The following is a 20,513-nucleotide window of genomic DNA, read 5'->3' as shown; positions in this document are numbered from 1 at the left end:
TGCAGAGGATTCAGGGAAACAAAACATAGCATCTCTCAGCCCAGTCATTACATAGCCAGGTAGACACGGTAGTGAGACTCTCATATGTGCTGAGGAAATCTTGTCTAAGTTTGTCTGAGGAGACCTTTTTTGTAGTAGTGGACTGTTGACATCTTGAAGTCCATCAGTAGTGGAATGAATGGGCTCATTCATTCACTGGACAGAGAGTTAATGAGCAACTATTATGTGTGTGTCTCTAAATGCTGGGGATGCGGCAAGGAAAAAATCAGAAAAATGCCTGTCTCAGAAAAATGCCTTTTCCATTGCTGTGGTTTATCATAGTTATACAATATGGCACTATATTTCCATTAATAAGAAAGGACTAGATTTCTCTATGGAGAGAGCTTAAGAAAACAAATTGTTAGGCGGAAAAAAACAGTTTTCCCATGATAAGTTGTAAACTTGAAAGAAAGAAAACACAAAATGCTATGATGTATAGTTCACGGATGCAGGTATGTGTGTGACAGCATCAAAACTGTGCACTGGGAATACAGACACTTAATCCCGATAGCAGTGGGTTTTGAGGAGAAATAAGATAGGACCTGGGTGGGAGTAAAGGGAGGAATTTACCTTTTCCTGTAAAGTTTTCTTTCTCTTGTTAAAATACACATCAGTAAGTGTTACCAATGGTCAGTTCCAAGCGATGGGCACACAGGTGAGCATTGAATGTCTGCGTGGGTGGTCTGTGCTTTTTCTATTAAATGAAAAGTGGAAGGAAGGGGTGCAGAGGACGGAGGAGAGCACAAGTGTGGGCACGATGGCAGAAAATAAACTGCCATGGGGCCAGAGCCGCCTCTGCAGGACTGGTCTGTTATGCGCCTAAGAGACCCCTCGCTGCGGAACGGAGCGCTCTCCGCAGTGTCGCTGCCTGGGCCTCCTGCGGCCTGGCCTGCCTTGCCCACCCGCCCTCCGTCTCGCTGTCCAGTTTCGGCAATATCTTTTGTGTCTTCCCTGCTCTGCTGTCAGCCATAGTCCCCACTTAAACACCGCAGTCCGCCCTTTGCGCCTCTTGGGCTCTTGCTGCACAATCTGAATATTACCCACCGCCAACGATGCTGGCACCGACCCCTGGGCCTCCTGGAAGCCCTTTTACTGCTCGTGACTTCAGTGGTGTAACTCACCGAGTTCCTCCATCGAGGGCCTCTCCTGTGCTTCCGCAGGCCACCCCTTTGCGCCTGGCCTTCTGCCAACCCAGATTTCTCTGTGTCCACATAGGGAGATGATGCATGCAGGCGGTCTTCTTGTTACCTCGTCCTGAATCATTTCATCTTTCCTTTCTAGCCCCTTTTTCAAGGAACCACGTGTGACTCACCTCTTCTTGGGACCATCACGAATATAGTGCGTCTCAAACATTGATCACTCATGAACTACCTTTACGCTCGGCAGTCACTGAATACCATCTACACTGTTAGATGGTTTTGTCTTTTAAATAGCTCATATTTTCTTAAAGGAAAGTGATTATAAAGGAAATTTGCGTTGTTACCCTTAAATAGTATTACTAGCCATATATATAGTAAATATATATTAAATATTTATGTGTATATAGATATTAGATATACACAGTAAATACAAAAATAAAGCACAATAATAATATTAAATGCTGACCAGGTGCAGTTGCCTTCCAAAGACTCTAAGTTATTGTAGTTAGGCTCATAGCTGGGTAGATACACAGCACCCTCCCGAGAGTCTCCCTTTGGAATGAGGAGGCTTATACAGGGGTAAAAATTCTCACTGTGGGTTCTAATGGCATTGCTCTGTAGAGTCTCATTGGCCTGTGGTCCGTCAGTAGTTCCTACTCCACCCTAGTTAACCATAGATGTATTATTTTCCAGGTTTTGTTGGCCTTGGCATTTATGTATATCCAACTGACACTGTTTTACCCTGCTTTGTATGGTTTGTACTTCTATTTTATGGTGTGTTTTCTTTCTCTATAACTAGGAATTAGCCTTTAGTAATGGGGTTACCTTCAAGTTCATTACCAGCTCTGCGTATTGAGGGCAATTGCTCTGTGACTGTATTCATAGAATTTTGTTACAAAAGGTACTGCTAGGCAATGGATTGGATTTCATGATCGGCTAGATCTGGGGAAGCCACTTAGAGAACTGAGTTTTTGTCAGACAGGAAGGCTCTGGGACATGGAAGCTCTACTGAACCCCATTGTGTCAGGCCATTTACATGACATGCTTTCTACCGTGGGGTGTTTTTATAAGTATGCACTTGTATATATATTGTTTGAGTGGCTCATTAAACTCATTGTAATTCCCTTAGACATCTCTATGTGTCATCGGGAAACAGACATACTCCAAGGACGTCAAATGATGTGGCTTGGAAAACATATCAGCTATTGTGTCTGCCACTGTTGCTGTCAGTGCAGCCAAGGCTGTGGCCATTCTGCAAGTTCACAGGGAAGAATCCCTTTAAGAATCCCTTTAAGAAGAATCCCTTTAAGAAGAATCCCTTTAAGAATCCCAAACATATAAGGACTATTAGACATGGTCGGACAGGGGAAGCATAGTCTAAAACACAGCTAGATCTCCAGGATGCTGAGCAGTGCTCTGCAAACATATTTTTCATCTGACTCACAGTAAGAAATACATAGTAAAAAAACCACATTTTATTTTGGGGCCCAGTATGCACATGCATACACTTAGACACATACATGCGTGTGCGCACGCGCGCACGCACACACACACACACACACACACACACACACACACACACACACTGCTACACAGGACATAGGAACTGAAACAAAGCCTTTATAAAATACTTACCCCTACTACTTGTGGTGCATGCCATTCAGTCTATTTTATTTTTTGAAAATAAAATTACAGTCCATGAAATTTATTCCACACCCATTAACAGGTCACTACCCACTGTGTGAAAAACCACCACCCCACAATATTATGTGGCCACAGCACAGTGTTTATTTTCATTTTTAATGGTCCCTGTTTTTCTAACTTTTTTCCCATAGCCAGTTGTATGTCATCTGCATCTGGCAGACTAATGTGATGATTCCTTGTCACTGTGTGTCACGAGTAAGCCCAGGGTCTTCCATTCCATTTGGGTCCAGAACATAGACGGGATGAAGACACCATCACCACGGATCCAAGTGCAGAGGTTCACCCCTCCTTCGCTTCCGTTTCCTTTCTGAACACGTTGCCTTTTTATTTATTTTTTATGTATTTATTTATTTATTTTTATTGGGGAATTGGGGGGATAGGAACAGCGCTGGGGAATTGGGGGAAGGGGAACAGACAAGTTGCTGTCGTTTTGTTCTTCAGTCTAGTTGTGGAGGACGTTGCTTCACTGGCCCAAGTTGGCACCATCATTGTGCTCTTCCCCGGGGAGGCAGATCAGTCGCCGGCTTCTGGATGGCCGCTCACTGCGGCTGCTGGCCGCTCACGCTGGCTGCTGGCTACATACGGTAGCCCATGGCAACCCACTGCCACAGGGGCTGCAGCCTACACCGTCGCCGGCGACTCATGGCAGCCCAGCTCCAGGTTGAGCTGTTGTTCAGCATCTTAGCTGTGGAGGGCAGTGTCACTGGCCCTCATGTGTGGGATCCGAACCGGGGCCCTCTGGCGTCCCAAGCCAGTTCTTAACCATTGCGCCACTCGGCCGGCCCTGAACACGTTGCTTTTAATCAGCACAATATCACACACTCTCGAGGGGAACAGACAATCAACATGAAACATGGATTCCCCGTCAGCCTCAAAAATTAGAAACCTCATGGGACAGGAAATAATGTTGATGCCCCTCTTCCAAACACTATTAGTTGACCTGATACGGTGAGCTGACCTAATAGCATTCTTCCTCCTACCCTTTCTACAATTTATAAGGGGCTATTTTCAATTCCCAAAAACCCAAAATAAGTCACCCACAGACAACCAGTGCCATACCCCAAGGCTTCTCCTTCCCAGCAAAGACATCCTTCTCCACCCATTCAGCACGCCTCCCCAAAACCTAAGTCACCTTGACCACACCCCTTTGCCTCGCTCCAGCATCCAAGCCAATTCTACGTCCTGCCAAGTCCATTCGTAAAATGTGTCTTATTCCAGTTCCTTGAACGTGCCTCAGGGTTTCCCACCTCGGGACGTTTGCACTTATATTTCACAGCCCTACCCTTTCCAACCATTGTGCCTCCTCTGAAATGCACCCTCCATGGAAACCCCTATTCTCACGTCTCCTGTCTAAATAGCTTTTCGCCTCGTTCAACATCCATTGTCTTAATTACCTTAAGAGACTTTGTCATAGCTCGTGATTGTTCTCTTTGTCTATTTACTGTTTTTGTGTCTCACCCTGACTAAAATATTTGCTCCTAGACAGGACAGGGGCAAAAGCATCTTGTTTATCATATAAATGAGTAAATACAATTCAAGTTTCATAAGCTTCTTGGGCTCATTTTAAAAATCCTTAATTCATTTAAAAATCAAGTTCTATTCTTTCTAAGGATTTATTCTTTGAAATAACTAGAAATCTAACTAGAGGAAAGATTAATGACAGACTCGAATATCTGCTCAAGAGTGAAGATCTGATCATTAACAGCCTAAATAGGGTAATTAGATATTCCGTCGGAATGCAGCGTGCGGGCTTAAATTAGTAGTGTATAATTGAGCCTCATTTAACTGCAGGAGAATTTCACTGAGAGAATTTTATTTACATAAGAAAAATGTCTAAGTAAGATTGCTTTGAGAGAACTTAAAACAGATAGATGCCACATGACTCCATACTTATCAAACCCAGCCCAGGATTGCTAGCGTATTCCTCATGCCCCGTGTATGGAGGTCACATCACTCTCTGTGGGCAAATGATTTCTTCCAGGTGGTTCAAGGACCAAGCTGGGGCCTCATGATTCTCGGATGTCTTGATGATGCTTTCATAAACATAACAGGCCCCAACAATATGATGCTTTATTTTCCTGAGCCTATTTTTGGAAAAAATTCAAAATACGTATGTCAATAATATCCAAACAAGCATTTTAAGGCAGGACCTATAAGGAGGCGAGAAAGAGCAGGTGAGTAAGGCAAATGGGATCCGTTTGTTCTCGAGGAGGCTGCTGTCATTCGGGGAGGCAGGCCAGCACACACAAAAGTACTAGATTGAATGCAATTGGGCGTGAAGTCTCCTGTTATCACAGCAGTTCCCAAACATCAGGGGACCCACTGCTCTCTGGAGCGGATTAGACTTTGGGGTTGGGTGTTTGGAGGAGAAGGAGTTACAAAGACCAGGATAAATATCTAAAGCCCTCCACTCTGCTGTTCAGCACGCACAGATGCGACCAGATAGACAACCAAGCACAGTGAAAGGCCATTTTTGACACATTTACTCCAAACATAAATATTTTCCTAGATTTAGCTCCTGCCCCTCTGCCATGTTGCTCAAATGAGTTTGGTCGGCACCTGCTGTGTCCATATGCTCGCCACCCACTGACACCTTCTTCACAATAAATTTCAACTGCACAAGTAATGCACTAATCGAGCCTTTTTAAAAGATATTCAAATTCATGTGACTATGAAATAAAACGCAATTCTTCCTTCCCTTTCTCTAATCTACTCATGACTTCAGAGGCAAGTACAGCTAACATTTTGGTGACTATCTGCTGATACCTTCTCTGTTCATTTATACACACTAATTTACACACACACACACACACACACACACATACACACACTGCCTTTTGTACATAACCTTGTATATTGTTCTGCAATCACTCTATGTTATGTCTTGAAGATTTTTCCATGGAGTATGTGTACATTTACCTTACTGATTTTCAAATGGCTGCATAGTATCAATGCACCCTAATTTGTTTATTTATGTATTCCCCCCTTGACTGGCATTTAGGTTTGTTTACAATTTTTAACTTTTTAAAACAACGCTGCAGTGCAGCTCTTGTGCATACATTTGTGTATGTAAAGTGTGCACATGTGTGAGTGTTTCCACAGATTGAGTCTTTGAAGGCAACTAGTTGGCTTGAAATGTATTCAGTCCTTCTATTTGAAATATGCTAGCAGATTGCCCACCAGAAAGCAAGTGGCTTCACCAATTTAAACATGTACCAGTAGGTGTTCATGTCCCTGTACCCTTGTCAAGACTTACACTTTATCAAATATTTACATTTTTTCTAATCTCCTGGATACAAATAGCATCTCATTTTAATCTGCACTGACTTGGTCAAATCTAAATAAATTATGTTCACAAATCAATTAACATGTAATTAATTTCATTTGTAGAAAATTGACATTTTTGCAATATTGAGTGTGTAATCCTGGAATTTGATATGTCTTTCCATTTATCCAGGTCCTCTATCATGTCCTTTGGCAATGGTGTGCAGTGCTCTATAAGTTCATTTCATATATTTCTGGCTGCTTATAGCTAGTTAATATTTTTATTGATTTGGCAAGTGGGGTGTTTTATGGCAGATTACAGCTATTCTGGAGTGCCTTTCTCTAACAGACACTTACATGGCCATTGTTATCTAATATCACAGTATCCTTAAGAAGGTAATGTTGTCCATTGTACAGAAGGGAAACCAAGGCTCTTTTATTGGGTTGTCGGAAAAGTCATCATGCATTTTTGCAACGAAAAACAGAGAAAAAGTACGTCATGACTTTCCCAACAACCTAATAGTTTCTGTTTCTATGTAGGTTTTCCTGATAGGAATACGCAGAGCTGAGAGGTTTGTACCACCCTTTTTTTGGAAGCCATTTCTTCTTCTACTTTCATAACCCCTTGACCTCCTGGGTTGCTGTGTCTCTTCTCTGTTGCTGTGTCTTTTACGTGCCCTTTCTTCCCTCCCCCCAAGGGTTGCTGGGCATCAGTCCCCATAAAAGTTTCCTTGACACGCATAGTCCCCAAAACTCTGCCTCCAGCTTGACTTTTGTCACATACTGCAAGTAATCCAACTCCTTTCTTTCCTAAAGTAGAGACCCCCTTGCCCAGCTTTTCTGCTCTGTCAATGGCATCGGTCCCGTGGGTCCCTCAGACTCAGCACTTGGAGTGAGCTTCTCCCCGACCAAGCTGTTGATTCTTTAGTTGCAGCATTTCTGTGCACATCACCTCTGTCGCACACCACTCTTCCTGCACGTGGCCTTGGCCGTGCTGTCTCACACGCCAGCCTTGACACAGAGCCTGGGAGTGCAGTGGGTGCGGGTCTAGGCTCCCAGCCAGAACGCCAGGGCACCATGCTGGCTGAGACACAGGCAAGGCACTTACCCTCTGTTCCTCACTTTTCTCATCTGTACAAAATAGGGATAACAGTACCTGCCTTGTGGGGTCATTGTGAGAACTAAAAAGGTAAAAAACATATGACATTTAGAGCAATGGTGGCTCCTATGAAGCCCACAGTATCTCATGGCTCTGATTAGAATTAGTATTAATGCCAAGATGTCTCTGTGTCCAAAAGTCCAGTTTTTATAAGGACAACACACATTGGAATAGGGCCCACCCTTCTCCAGTATCTTAACTAATTACATCTGCACAGACCCATTTCCAAATAAGGTCCCATTCTGAGATCCTGGGGGTTATTCCAACTTCTGAATTTTGGAGGAGACCAAATTCAACCCATAACACCAGGTTAGACACCTCATCTTAAGGGCATGCTCCTTTCTCTCGCTTATATACAGCCTTCAACATAATTTTCTTTAAACAGTCATTTTTATCTGGACATTCAGTTGCTCAAGAATATCTGTAGTTTCTTCATGGCTGCATGTAATTGTGGCTTGACACCGATAGATCACATCACAGAATAGACACCCCTCAGAACCGTGAGTTCCATTCCATTCCAATTTACATCTGAATTAAGAGAAATTAATAGCTTTAAGTTATCATACATTAAATATATTTATTCCTATTTTACCTAATCCTAATTTAACTTTCAAACTAAAAACGTAAGATACCCTTCAGAGGCTCGTCTCGTTTCTAGTGCTGTATACTTAGAACTTAGATTTGAATCTTGCATTCCTCTAATTTTTCAGAAACTGTTATGAAAACTGATTAGAAGAAAGCTCAGTTTCACTTCACAGTATGGCTGTCAATTGGAGGTGGCAGGCACAGCTGATAAAAGTTTCATGGTGTTGCATTACCATTTGGCATCTTATTAGAAGAACCATCTGTTCTTTTAATTACTATTAACTCACTTCAGATTGCAATAGCAACAAAACCCCTAAGATATATTTCTGACTAAGTGAAAAATCAAACATGCTTTTACAATCTTCCTGAAAATGATATTGTCTCTATTGAAGATCTAACAGCCTGGCCACACAGGAAACAGACAGCATCGTGAAAGACTAATTAACACCAAAACCTTAAAATATGCTCATCTTTATATAAGAATGTATTATAGTCACTCCTAGAGGCGAAATTGTCTTTTTATGTTTTATACATGAGGAAGTTTCATGTTGAAATCTAAAAGGAGGTATTTTAGCTTGCTTTCTTTTTCCCCAGACTTACGAAGAGACATTTTGTACACAAGCAATGGCTTACTGTTCCATCCTCTTGTATCTCTAACAAATATTTTCAGATAGCATAGCCAACCACTTTTCTGTGTAATGGAGGAGAAAAGTTGAGCAAGACAAATTGAGTCCCTGCTATTCTAGTAGGAGGAGAGAAGTGTCCAACCAGTTTCCAAGATACACAAAATAACATCACTTCTATGGGATAAAATCAGGTGCTCTGAGCATGAGTGACCATGAATGTGGTTAATGTGAGCTGACATTGCTGGAAAGTTGACTTAGGAACTGAGGCCAAAATGATGGGAAGAGCCAGCCAGGTAGAGATCTGTGCTCAGGGCCCTCCAGGTAGAGCGATTAAAAGGACCGTGTGGCCAGGCATGGTGGAAGAGGAGAGAGTGGATGAGTGGCTCTTGGACTTCTGGGCAAAGCCTAAACCATGGTGGTCCACCATACATGGATGTTGTCTAAATGATCTAAGTGATCCACTGTGTTAGCTGAGTGGAGTGTTGAGTGGAGTGTTGAGTGGAGTTGAGTGTTGAATGGGTGTTGAGTGGAGAATGGGCTGAGAGGAGAGGGAGTGAAAACAGGGGGTTAAGAGCCTGGACCCTTATATCTGGGGCTTCCAGTGGAAAGGGAGGGTCAGGATATACCTTAGAAGAAGGAACAGACGGACCCGTTGGATGAGGCATGAGGGGTGAAGAATGAATAATTTGGCAAACTTCAGAATATGTATCTGATGTTCAGATATTCAAATAACATGATAATGATTGTGAACGAGATCCTGAGTTTCCATGAATATCCCTTTCTACTACAGAAAGGGTGTCTGAGGACAATGTCTATATGCTCCCCCGTCCACAGCCCCCTCACTGGGATGCATAAGCGTTCTTTCTGAACCCCAGGAGCTGTCACTCTATGAGTGTTCTCCTGCTTGGTACCACAAGAGCAGGAGGAATGTGGCCACAGAACTTTTACCCAGAGTGTTCCTACAGCATTCCTAATTGTGCAAAGGCCCCATTTTGTTTGGCAGTTTTGTGTCTCTAGATAGAAGTATCTCACTAGCTCAGCCAGGCTGGCGAAATGGGTACCAATCTGTGGGTTTATTTTAGTGGCCCTAACATACAAGCTCATGTCAACTAACATTGAAGGACTACCTCAGCACTTACTTGTAACCCATTTACTCTTAGTTTATGAAAAGATCTAACAGCTTTGGTCAGTCTGGTTTCTACCTCTCAGCATACTGAACATGTCACATTGAGAGCATGTTGATAGGGATGTCGACAGCAAAGAAAAGTACAATAACAGCTAATAGCTTAGTAGTGAAAGAGGGAACAAAAAACTATCAAAGACAGAACCAGGGACTCAAACCCCTGTGACCATTTAGTAAATGTTGAGAAGCCAAGGTAACTTCTGAGATATTTCTCTAATATCTGAGCAGCAAAGATCAATAATCGGTGTCCACCATGATGACCCTGAATCCAAAAATCATTCACTATTGTTCAGTTGACTGACTGGCAATGTGTTTAACATGACAAAAGTATGTGTTATATTTTAGAAATGTTGCCATCTAAAATGTTAATAGTTTTCCAAGGGAAATAAAGTTACCTATAAATTTTAGCTTTGCACAGTTATATGTTACCAGGCAGTTCTGAATAGCAAAGGCATGTGTGTGTATGTGTGTGTGTGTGTGTGTGTGTGTGTGTGTGTGTGTGTGTGAGAGAGAGAGAGAGAGAGAGAGATAGTGAGAGAGAATAGTTTATTATTATCAATATTAATATCAATATTTTATATTTTAATATTTTCCTATTTTGATGGAAGTATATTCTTCAATCCCATTTAAGGATGTGAGCAAACTATTTCAAATTGTACAGAGACCTCTTGTAATGTAAGGAAGGAAGTGGGGTGCAGTGGCAAGTTAGGGAGTAAAGTGATTCCTTGTTACCATGGAGACAAAACAATTTTGTTGTGCCCTTGTTCCCTGAGGGTTTCATGAATCTCAGAAGTTCAGACTGTACCCAAAGACCCTGGGCCTTTGTGGCCCTCTCCCAATCTACTCTTCATCCTAATTTTATGTTTTAAAATGTTGACCGATTTTGAGATGGGTTTCAATGAGAAATGACAGGCTAGACAGAGATGGTTCAAATTAAGCACAGCAATTTCTCCCTTCCTGTGAATATCTCGGAAAACGTTTAAGACAAACAAGGTTCAAGTTTTTCTGAAATGACATGTCTTGAGAGAGTCTTATTTAGCATGCTAAGTGAGTTTTTTTTTTAAAGTTAGCTATTATAGGAGCAAAGTAAGTGATTAAATGACACCTGCCTGGAGAAGAGAAGTCTGTTGAGCGTCAGCGGGGTTCTAATGCACAGTGCTAAAGCATGGTACTGATGCACAGTACTGATGCATGGTACTGATGCATGGTGCTGCTCTATCTGGGGCCTTTGCCAGCACATCTGAGGGATGTACACAATGCTCCCACTTACATTTGCCACTGCTGATGGCCTGTCAATTCTAATGAAAATACTACATATTAGAAAGGTGACAGAAATTACCTGCATAATCTTTTTTGTCCCTCTTTTCTGTCTGTCATTCTGCATTTTAAAGAAACAGGTTATTAAAGCATTATATAAGTATGCAAAATATATTGAAAGAGAAAAAAATACTTCAATTATACACAATATGTACTGATAGGAAATGCTTGGTATGTGATGACATATGACAAGTGGCAAAAGGTATTTTTAGTTGCTTTTGTTTGGGCGGAGGTTGAAGCAAAAATCTCTAGAATGTACAGCTTCAGCTTTTCCAGCTATTCTAATATTCAGTGTATTTATAGCATATTTAAAATAAGTAACTGCATGGAATTGTTTAAAAAGTGAATTTATCACTTAAAGATATTTGATACTATTTTTAATTTGTGTTCTTTCAAAAAGCTTATGGTAGATCTGTATTTGTCTTAGTATGTTTTCTTACCCAATTCCTTCCGAATGGCTCTCATTATGCATGCATAAGAAACCATAAGCTGTTTTTATTTTATTTGAGCAACTGATCTGTGAATAAAGTATAGTCCTTACAAAAAATAACCAAGAGCTATAGGAGTTGTGTTCACAACATAAATATTTGAAACCTATAATCAATGAAGTCAAGTTTCCTGGTAAATTCTGATTCAAATAAACCAAAGGAAGTTCAAATGAACCTAAGGGAAACAAATAATAAAAGAAGGTGAATTTGGAGCATTTTAGTCTTTACTCAAAGAGAAAAAAAATCACATTCTCTTTTAAGAAGCATTGCAACAGATGCAGAAATATTCCCTAGAAGAGTCCCTTGGGGCTGATAGTGTACTAAGTTACCCACCATGTAGGTGCAACAGCTCACTTTGGGGTTTATTCTTTTGCCTTTTTTGGTTTATTATCAAATTATAATTGAACAGCGAATTGCATATATTTACATTTTCAAAGGAAAAGACCATATTCATCCTTCTTAATGCAAAACTGATATTCAATCTCTAAATGTTGGCCATTTCTGTACAGCCAGAGATGTATAGGCAGAAATCACAGGTCACACAGAGTACACTCTACCCTGCACTGATATGAAGGCGGGATGACAGACTATGGCATTTTTGTCCCTAAGGTGAAGATAGTTATTGTTCATTATTTGAATAGAAATTAAGAAATAGCAGAGTACTCTAAAACACTGAATGTAAGAGGAATTCATCTTTCCTTAGAATGTGGCGATAAGTATTTCTTATTGTGAGAAAATTAGTCTTTTCTGGGCAAGTTTATGGATTATTTTATTGCTTTATTTTTGTGCATTTATTGAAATACCTCAACCTGAGGCAAACGTTTACACATACACAACGTAAAAATTTACAAAAAAAATTTAATACTCCCTTAATTTGTCACATTCTAAACGATGATCAAAGAAAACCTGCTAAATTTGTTACCTACTAATTTTATGTCAACTCTGTTGCCCTATGATAAATACATGACCTAGACCAAAAAAAGTAATTGATGACCTTACATTTTCTAAGTATATATTTATGGTATAATATCCTTACAGAAAACTTCTGATTTTGGCTGGCTGAAAACTGAAAGGAGCTTGGGCCTTTAAAGTAACACACACCCCTATGATTAGTCTTTGCGTGAGGTTTTTTCAGGTGAAAAAAAACCTATTCAGGGACTTCATGTGACCGGGTTGCTTTGGTTCTGTTTTAACTGGGTGATCATTTCCCTTTATTTCAGGATCTAGATTTCTCATCACATCCACGGGAGCCTTGTATATTAAAGATGTACAGAATGAAGATGGATTGTATAACTACCGCTGTATCACGCGACACAGATACACTGGGGAGACGAGGCAGAGCAACAGTGCCAGACTTTTTGTATCAGGTAAACACTCAGCAACACTGTGCTTATTGTTTCTGCTGTCCTTCATCAGTGTCCTGAGAGGGCTCAACAAAAGGCGTGGAATCCATGACTAAAATGAAGCTTTCAGTTTTGGGGGTTTATTTTCCCAAAATAGTTTAGCAGTTTAAGGTGTTTTTTTTTTTTTAAACCAATACCAACACAATGAAATACAATAGAAATATAGATGTTACAAGTGAAATCACAGAACATTTTGTAAAATTCCAAATTCCTTTGGCCCAATATGATTTCTATTTGGAAACCACACCTCTTTGCCCTACATTTTTTAATGATCTGTCACTGAGAGTGCCAACCATCACCATGATGCCTCCCACCAAGCAAAACTGAGGGAGAAGAGCAGGGTCCTGTGGAACACACCTCTTGTTCCACATATTATGTCTACAATGTTGAGAAAATTACCTGTATCTAAAGTAAAAGGGATAGTCACACCCTTTCACCCCCATGCAAGATTATTCCCAAGTGAAGGGAATCTGAGAACAGATGATTCCACTCTCATAAATATGTCTGTGTTGTGCCTTCTTTCACGGGATTTATTCTTTGAGAAAAGATCAACCTTTTGCATAATCTTCAAAATTGGCTTGTTATTGGCCCATCTGTCAAACAAATAAGCATGCAGTGATGCATTAGCACATCATGGAGCACTCTAAAAGTGGGAAAGTCCATCTCAGAATAAGAAAATCAAATGCAAAATATTGGACCTCTGCCCTTTGGAGCATAAAATTGCTCCATGCAATAAATATCTTAATTTTGTTTGTAGTGATGTTTTGTGAGGGAGACGTGATGGAAAGTTGTTACACGTGGGGGTAACTAAAGCCATTATCACCTGAATGCCTACCGACTGTCCTTGGTGATGCCCTATTTGGATTCCTCTTTCCCACTCACATCCTCAAAATAACCAAAGCCCACCTGTGGTTCAAGGTGATATCAGAATTAATATATCAAAACTATATCACAATAAGATATCAGAATTAAGTGATTTCTCCTCTGAACTTGAAAATATTTTTTCTTACCTGTTCTTTTTCATGGCAACTGTTACTTTCACCCTTATTATAGTTATGGTTTATGGCTTCTGTTAAAGAAAATTGCTACTGCTAAAAGGTGAGAACACAAACAGTGAATGCAGACTGCTACTCTAAAATTCTATGCTTTGAAGGAAAAGATAAATGACTTTTATTTTAAATTGGATTTATATTTATTTAAAAAATGTACACATGGTGTACACATGGTCATGGTGCGGGTATGTTAATAGTAGCATTTTTAATGATCCCAAACTCCTCTTAAAATTAAAACAGACCAAATAGGATGATAAAAGAAAAAGCACATGGATGACACTTTCAACAAAACTAGGTGATGGGAATCCCCAGAAACTCCTGCATATGGTGGGAGTGGACAGGCTGCTGACATAATAGGACCAAGCATGAAATAGCAGCAGTGGTTCAGAAGCAATAGATGGTGAAAAGACCAATTGGGACTACTATATAGTCACAGAACTGCAAAATCATCAACAAATGCTCATCTCCAAAAGTGGAAGACGGTCCTTTCAGTTGAACCTGGGCAAATGTATCTAAGAATATTCACACCACTTAGACCTGTAGGAGCTCTGAGTTGAAGATGAGAGCAAAGAGCCACAGAGTAATCAATAATGATCACACAGCTCATTGGTGTCCTAAGTCCTCAGAGGTATCAGAGGTATTCAGCAAATACTCCTCCCAGGAGGACAGATGCTCACCCTGAGCGAAACTGCTGGGTTTAGAAATCAAATTAAGCCAGAGTGGAATACTAAGAGTAACAGGAAGAGAAGGCTCAGGGAGCATGGGGACCCTAAAGAAATTCCAACCTAAACAATGTTATGAAAGAAAAATATGGCATGAAAAGGTGAGAGTACTACCTTAGAAAGCAAGTGATTTAGGAAATCATTAATGAAGGTGGAAATCATCCCAAAGCAGGTATAACTCAGAACTGGGCTAGTGGTGATAGCAAGGGAAAATGCTGACAAAGCTTACTTATGTCATCCTTTCATGAAAGAAGCGTCTGCTAATTAACTAAGAATGGAATCTCATTTTAATGGAGCAAAAGGAAAAAAAGATTTAACCTCCCACAGCTTTATTACACAAAGAAAGATGAAAATGAATCAAATAATGTTTTGACAATTAAAAGTAATTTAAAAAATTGTACACAAATCATATGAAAACTGTAATTTGTTATTTGAAAATGATTTAACACTGAAAGGGCAGCATAAGTCAGAAATAAAAGAGTTCATGTTTAAGATGGCTGAACAACATGAACCTGTGAAACAATATATGGCAGAATTTGGGAAAGAATTGGAAAAAATGAAAAGTTGTAAAATTCAAATTAAATTAGGAGGAGCACATCAGAGAATAGACACAACAGAAAGCATAATGTGGAAAATAAAGACCAGTAAGTAAACATGGGCAGAAAATTAAACAACTAGAGGTAAAAGGGACTAGTGGGAAAATATGTAGATGACAGACAAAGATGATAAAACACATGTATAATTAGAGTCTCTTAAGAAGAAAACCAAACAGTAGGTCAGAATATATATTTAAAACAATAATTTGAGAACACTTTCTGTAATTGAAGAATACAGAGTTACTACATATTGAATCGGTACACTGGTGCTCCAGGCTAGTCATGCAACTTATTCCGAAGGAAACTTATAAACTGTAAATATTAAGAAAAAATCATCTGAGCACCCAGGAAATACATTCAAGTTATTTCTAAGGGAAAAATGTAAAGAGATTAATAAAGAGAAAACAGAAAAAAAACCCAGTAAAAGTAATAATAAACACATTTTCTCCTTTTAAAAACTCATAAAACAAAGTGGCATAATTAAAAAAACATTGTGGTGATTTCTATAGTAGGACAGGTTATTTGAATGAATATATATATATATATATATGTATATATATATATATATATATGTATATATATATATAATTTCCCTTTGAGGACAATGAGAAAGGCTGTTTAAAAGTGTAAAAAATAAAAACCTGCTTGAAGTTGTTAGGCGCTAATGGGAAAATGGGAAAAATGGGTCAAAATCCAGAAGAAGATGGCAGCAGGAAATGAGTCTGACATTGAGGGCTGCTTTTCCTATAGGGGAAACCCTAGGAGAGACAGATGACAGCCTGAGACAGTGAGACACTCTTTTGAAAGCTTAGTAGTGTCAGGTGGGTAAATATTTTAGTCTAGGTCCCATCAGAGTAGAGCATGATAAACACCCCATGCTTTGGGTTGAAATGTCCAAGGAGTATACTCTAACAATAAGGGAAAACTAGAACTGGAACTGCCTTCCAGGGACTAATGCTGAGCGGCATGTCACCAGGATTTTAGATTGGTTCAGATGATCTTGCATTACTAGGGTGTAGTGATATCTTTTTTGCATTCCTAACTTTGGTGATTTTTTTGTCCTCCCCCTCCCTTCCCCTTCTTGATTAGACTTTCTGGGGCTTCAAAATGATACAACTCCCATGTTGGATAATTTATCAATATTTGGTAAAATTTCATGTAAATTTATTCTATGAGCAAGTAATCTAGGAAACTCTCCCAATGATAGAGTGACAAGAGAATGCCTTATGCACAATGTTACAAATCAAATTATTTCTTATACTAGCAAAATCTTGGAAGCAATCCCAATATCCATCAATAGGGGATAATTACATGAATTCTGGTGCAGACACTGAATGGAGTAATGTACAGGCACAAAAAAGGAATGTAGACAATCTCTATTATTGAAGTGGAGTAATCAGTCTCCAGGATATATTCTTAAGTAAAAAAAAGAAGGTGGAGGGCAGTATATAGAGTATACTGTCTTTTATGTAAGTAACATAGAGGAATATATGTGTGGATCTATTTATAATCGTGAAAGCAATATTGGAAGGGTAAACTAAAAACTAATAAAATTGTTTGCTTCTAGGGGTAAAAGTACAGGGGACATGGACGTAAATAAGGCTCACTTGAATATATCTTGTTACATGGTTTCATATATGATTTATATTTTACATTTTTAAATTAAAAAATTAATGCTAAAAATGGAAAATATGCTGAAGCAAATGAATCTAAATGCATATCAAGTTGTTGAGATAACCAAACTTAGGAAATGATTATTTCAGGTAACTTTAAGATATAACTGTGATTGTGTGTCTATGACAAATATGTTCTAACAGCAAGCAAAGCTTAAAATAAATTCTTAAAATTCATTTGGAAGCCTTATTTTAAAAAATATTATTAGAATTATTTCTTGAAAAAATATTCACTTGTAAAAATATTGTCAGCATCATTTTTGAAGATGATATTTATTTACATTTATAGTGGGAGAGCAATAAGAAAGGGGAAAATAATGATGTTTATGCTATTTTTATTTGGGATCAAGACTTCCAGTGTAAGAAAAAAGCTTAAAATCAAAACCTCAAAGTACAGTCCTTGAAATGTCATCCTCTAATTCAAACTACCAGTACACACTTGTTTTTTTGTTTATTTTTTTAATGTGTTTTTCCAAGGTATTTCCACTGAAAAGGCCCAGAAGCAATGGGCAACCCATAGCAACAAGCGACCTAACACCTAGATTACAGTCGCCTTTCAACAGCATTCCCACTAAAAGGGATCATGGCTCCAGATGAGCCTGAAACAGTCATAGAACCTCCTCAAAATGATACAGGAGCCAACTTCTGAAAAGACTCTCATTGGTCAAAAGTGTGATGAATTGAGTATCAAAAACAATGATTGCAATGTCATTCACCTTCTATTATTATGAATTTTAAGTCTCCCTGGTGCTAAGAGTTGGCACTTATGGCCTTGTGCCTTTTTTTAAAATTAAATTTATTGGGTGACAGTGGTTAGTAAAATTACATAAGTTTAACAATCTAGTTATGTGGACTTGTATTAAAAAAATGATTGCATTTGCGTGATGTATACATATTTTTAAAACTCTTGAGCTCATTACGTTTCTACACACACACACACACCCATATACATATATATGTATATGTACATACAATATATACTTACATATAGATTTAATAATAACAAAAGCAATAGTAAGAATTTTATTGGTATACATAGTAGCAACTAGGGCACCAACTAAAAATTCTCCTTGTTTCCTACGCTACTGTATTTCAAGATATCCAAGGAAGCTAAGTTCTTATATGTAGAATATTTACATCTACTAAATGTGAAGGAAAGAAGAAAATTAGAAAATTGCCTTTTGCAACCCTTAATAAAATAACCAATTAAGACAAACAGTATCACATGAACTTGCTGATCGACTGAATACCACTAAGTGTGGGAAAGCCACACATTATATGGATGCAAAGAGAAAGAAAAAAGGTCAAACCTGATCTAATCAGTCCTTTAGAACTAAATTTCAGTTTATAAGAAAAATGGCAAAAGAGGAACAAGTTAAATGACACTGTAAAGAAACAAACTCAGAATGTGGGAATTCCTATAAGACAACTCCCTTGGTTTCTTCAACAGTCAAAGATAGGAGAGAAAACAAAAGGAGGATCTGCTCTGGATTACAGAGACTCAGGAGACAGGAACAAAATGTCAGCTGTAGAAAATCCTGATTTCATTAGCTCAATTGTAAATAATAATATTACTAGTAATAATAGGCCTTTTTTTTAGCTCACCAGGAAAAAATTAATATGAAGTACATAAGATTGGGATGTTGGAAAAGTCATGACATATTTTTTCCATGTTTTTCATTGCAAAAATGTGTCATGACTTTTCCGACAACCCAATAGATGATACCAAGAGGTTATTAGTACTATTGTGTGATATTGGCATGGTGGTTATATAAGGAAACTCACTGTCTTCTCCTACCCTAACCCTACCTCCTTCTCTAAGCAAAATGACAGATTTTATAAGTAGTTAGTCCCTAAGAAAAGTAACTTGTTCTTGAAAGCAACACTTGGTGAAGTTTGTCTGTAATTTCCTTCAGGAGGTGGAATGAAGCAATCTGGTCTTTGCAGGCAAGGACTCTGTACCTGGTATTGTGGGCTTTCTATGTATCTCATCCTCTGGAGCCCCACAGTGTATCACGTGTGTGAATATAATTCTAGAATACAGAATCCTTCAGTTAATGAATGTTGGAACTTCAGAAGAGTCCTGGAAACCTGCTCACGAATTCCTTAGGAAACGATGTAGGTCCCCTCATCATATCCCATGATAACATGCCCACTGTTCTCAGGAGACACTGGAGACGTGAGAAGAGCTGCAGTTTGTTGAGGACTTTGTCTCTCTGACTGCAGTGGAAAGCCACAGCCGGAGACGTCCCAGCTCAATCGTTTCACCCTCTCTTCACCCATGCCTGCTGACTACCCCCAGTGGCTGACTACAGAATCACTGCATTTTAAAGAGATCTTTCCAGATAGTTCTTATTGGATAAGAGAGAGGATATCCACTACTTTACTTTTAGGTTTACTACAAGTGGATGAAAACAGCCATAGCGCTTTCCTGAGTAAGGCAAAGATGAGAAGTTTCCAGGTTCAGGAGCCCACATCTGTGTGCTTGTGGAAACCAGTGTGGCCACTCCTGCGGTTCTGAACAGGAAGAATTAGAAGAGAGGACAAGGAAAGGTCGTTAAGTTCTATTTTTAAAATCTAGTTGGGCATCTCGATTTTACATTCTTTATGGAAATCTCTGAGAATATCACTTTCTCTGAGCAGGCTTGGACATTGAACTGGGAGATGTCCTCTGCCTCTGAAAACTTTTATCCTGTTCTTACTTGGCTCAAAAATATGAGGTATGATCAAAAAGTATGGTGGTTATTTAAATTTAAAAAAATATATATATATTACAGCAAAACACACATTGCCATTAATCTCCCTCAAGATACTCCCCCTCGCTTTGGACACATATATCCCATTGTTCTTGCCACTTTTTGAAGCAGTCCTGGAAGTCCTCTTTTGTGAGTGTCTTTAGTTGCAGTGTCTTGGCTGCCTCGATGTCCTGAATCGATTCAAAACATTTACCTTTCACGGTCATTTTGACTTTGAGGAAGAACCAGATTTGCACAGTGCTAGATCCGGTGAATAAGATGGATGAGGACACACCGTCATGTTTTTATTTGACAGAAATTGCCATGTACCAGAAGTGATGTGTAACAGGGAGACTTTCTGTTGTGATCAAAACAAAACAAAACAAAACAAAAAAATGGTGAATGCTGCTGCCGAGTTCCATCCAACAGAAAGGCAGGGATCTTCATTATAGGAAGTGGCGCTTTGAACCTTAGTAACAGTGTGTGACAAGTTTCAACTTGTTTGGTGCAGTGAGCCAGGTGTGAGCTACGATTGAGAGAAGGTGTATTTTAAAGTTGGCTATAAATCATCCTCCATTATGACAATGCTCTGTGTCACACATCGCTTCTGGTGTATGGCAATTTCTGTCCAATAAAAATATTACAGTGTGTCCTCATCCACCTTACTCAGTGGACCTGGCACCCTGTGACTTCTGGCTCTTTCCCAAAGTAAAGATGATTCAGGACATCGAGGCAGCCACGACAGCGCAACTAAAGACACTCACGAAAGAGGACTTCCAGAACTGCTTCAGGAAGTGGCAAGAACAATGGGATAAGTGTGTTTGAAGC

At 39.3% G+C, this 20,513-nt stretch overlaps 1 protein-coding gene across 1 annotated transcript in view; it reads left to right on the top strand.

Annotated features, from left to right (window-relative positions):
* LOC109372653 (Down syndrome cell adhesion molecule) overlaps nt 1–20,513 on the top strand; it is a gene marked incomplete at both ends in the record, with an annotated part of 567,322 nt that overhangs the window by 371,611 nt on the left and 175,198 nt on the right. The window contains one exon of the mRNA XM_019626036.1: nt 12,725–12,871. Coding sequence (XP_019481581.1) covers nt 12,725–12,871 — 147 coding nt within the window. The remainder of the gene's footprint in view (nt 1–12,724; nt 12,872–20,513) is intronic.

Source organism: Hipposideros armiger, unplaced genomic scaffold, assembly GCF_001890085.2.
Source record: "Hipposideros armiger isolate ML-2016 unplaced genomic scaffold, ASM189008v1 scaffold_653, whole genome shotgun sequence".
NCBI lineage: Eukaryota > Metazoa > Chordata > Mammalia > Chiroptera > Hipposideridae > Hipposideros > Hipposideros armiger.
The sequence above is the reverse complement of the archived record's forward strand: the minus strand, read 5'-3'. Positions and strand labels throughout refer to the sequence as shown.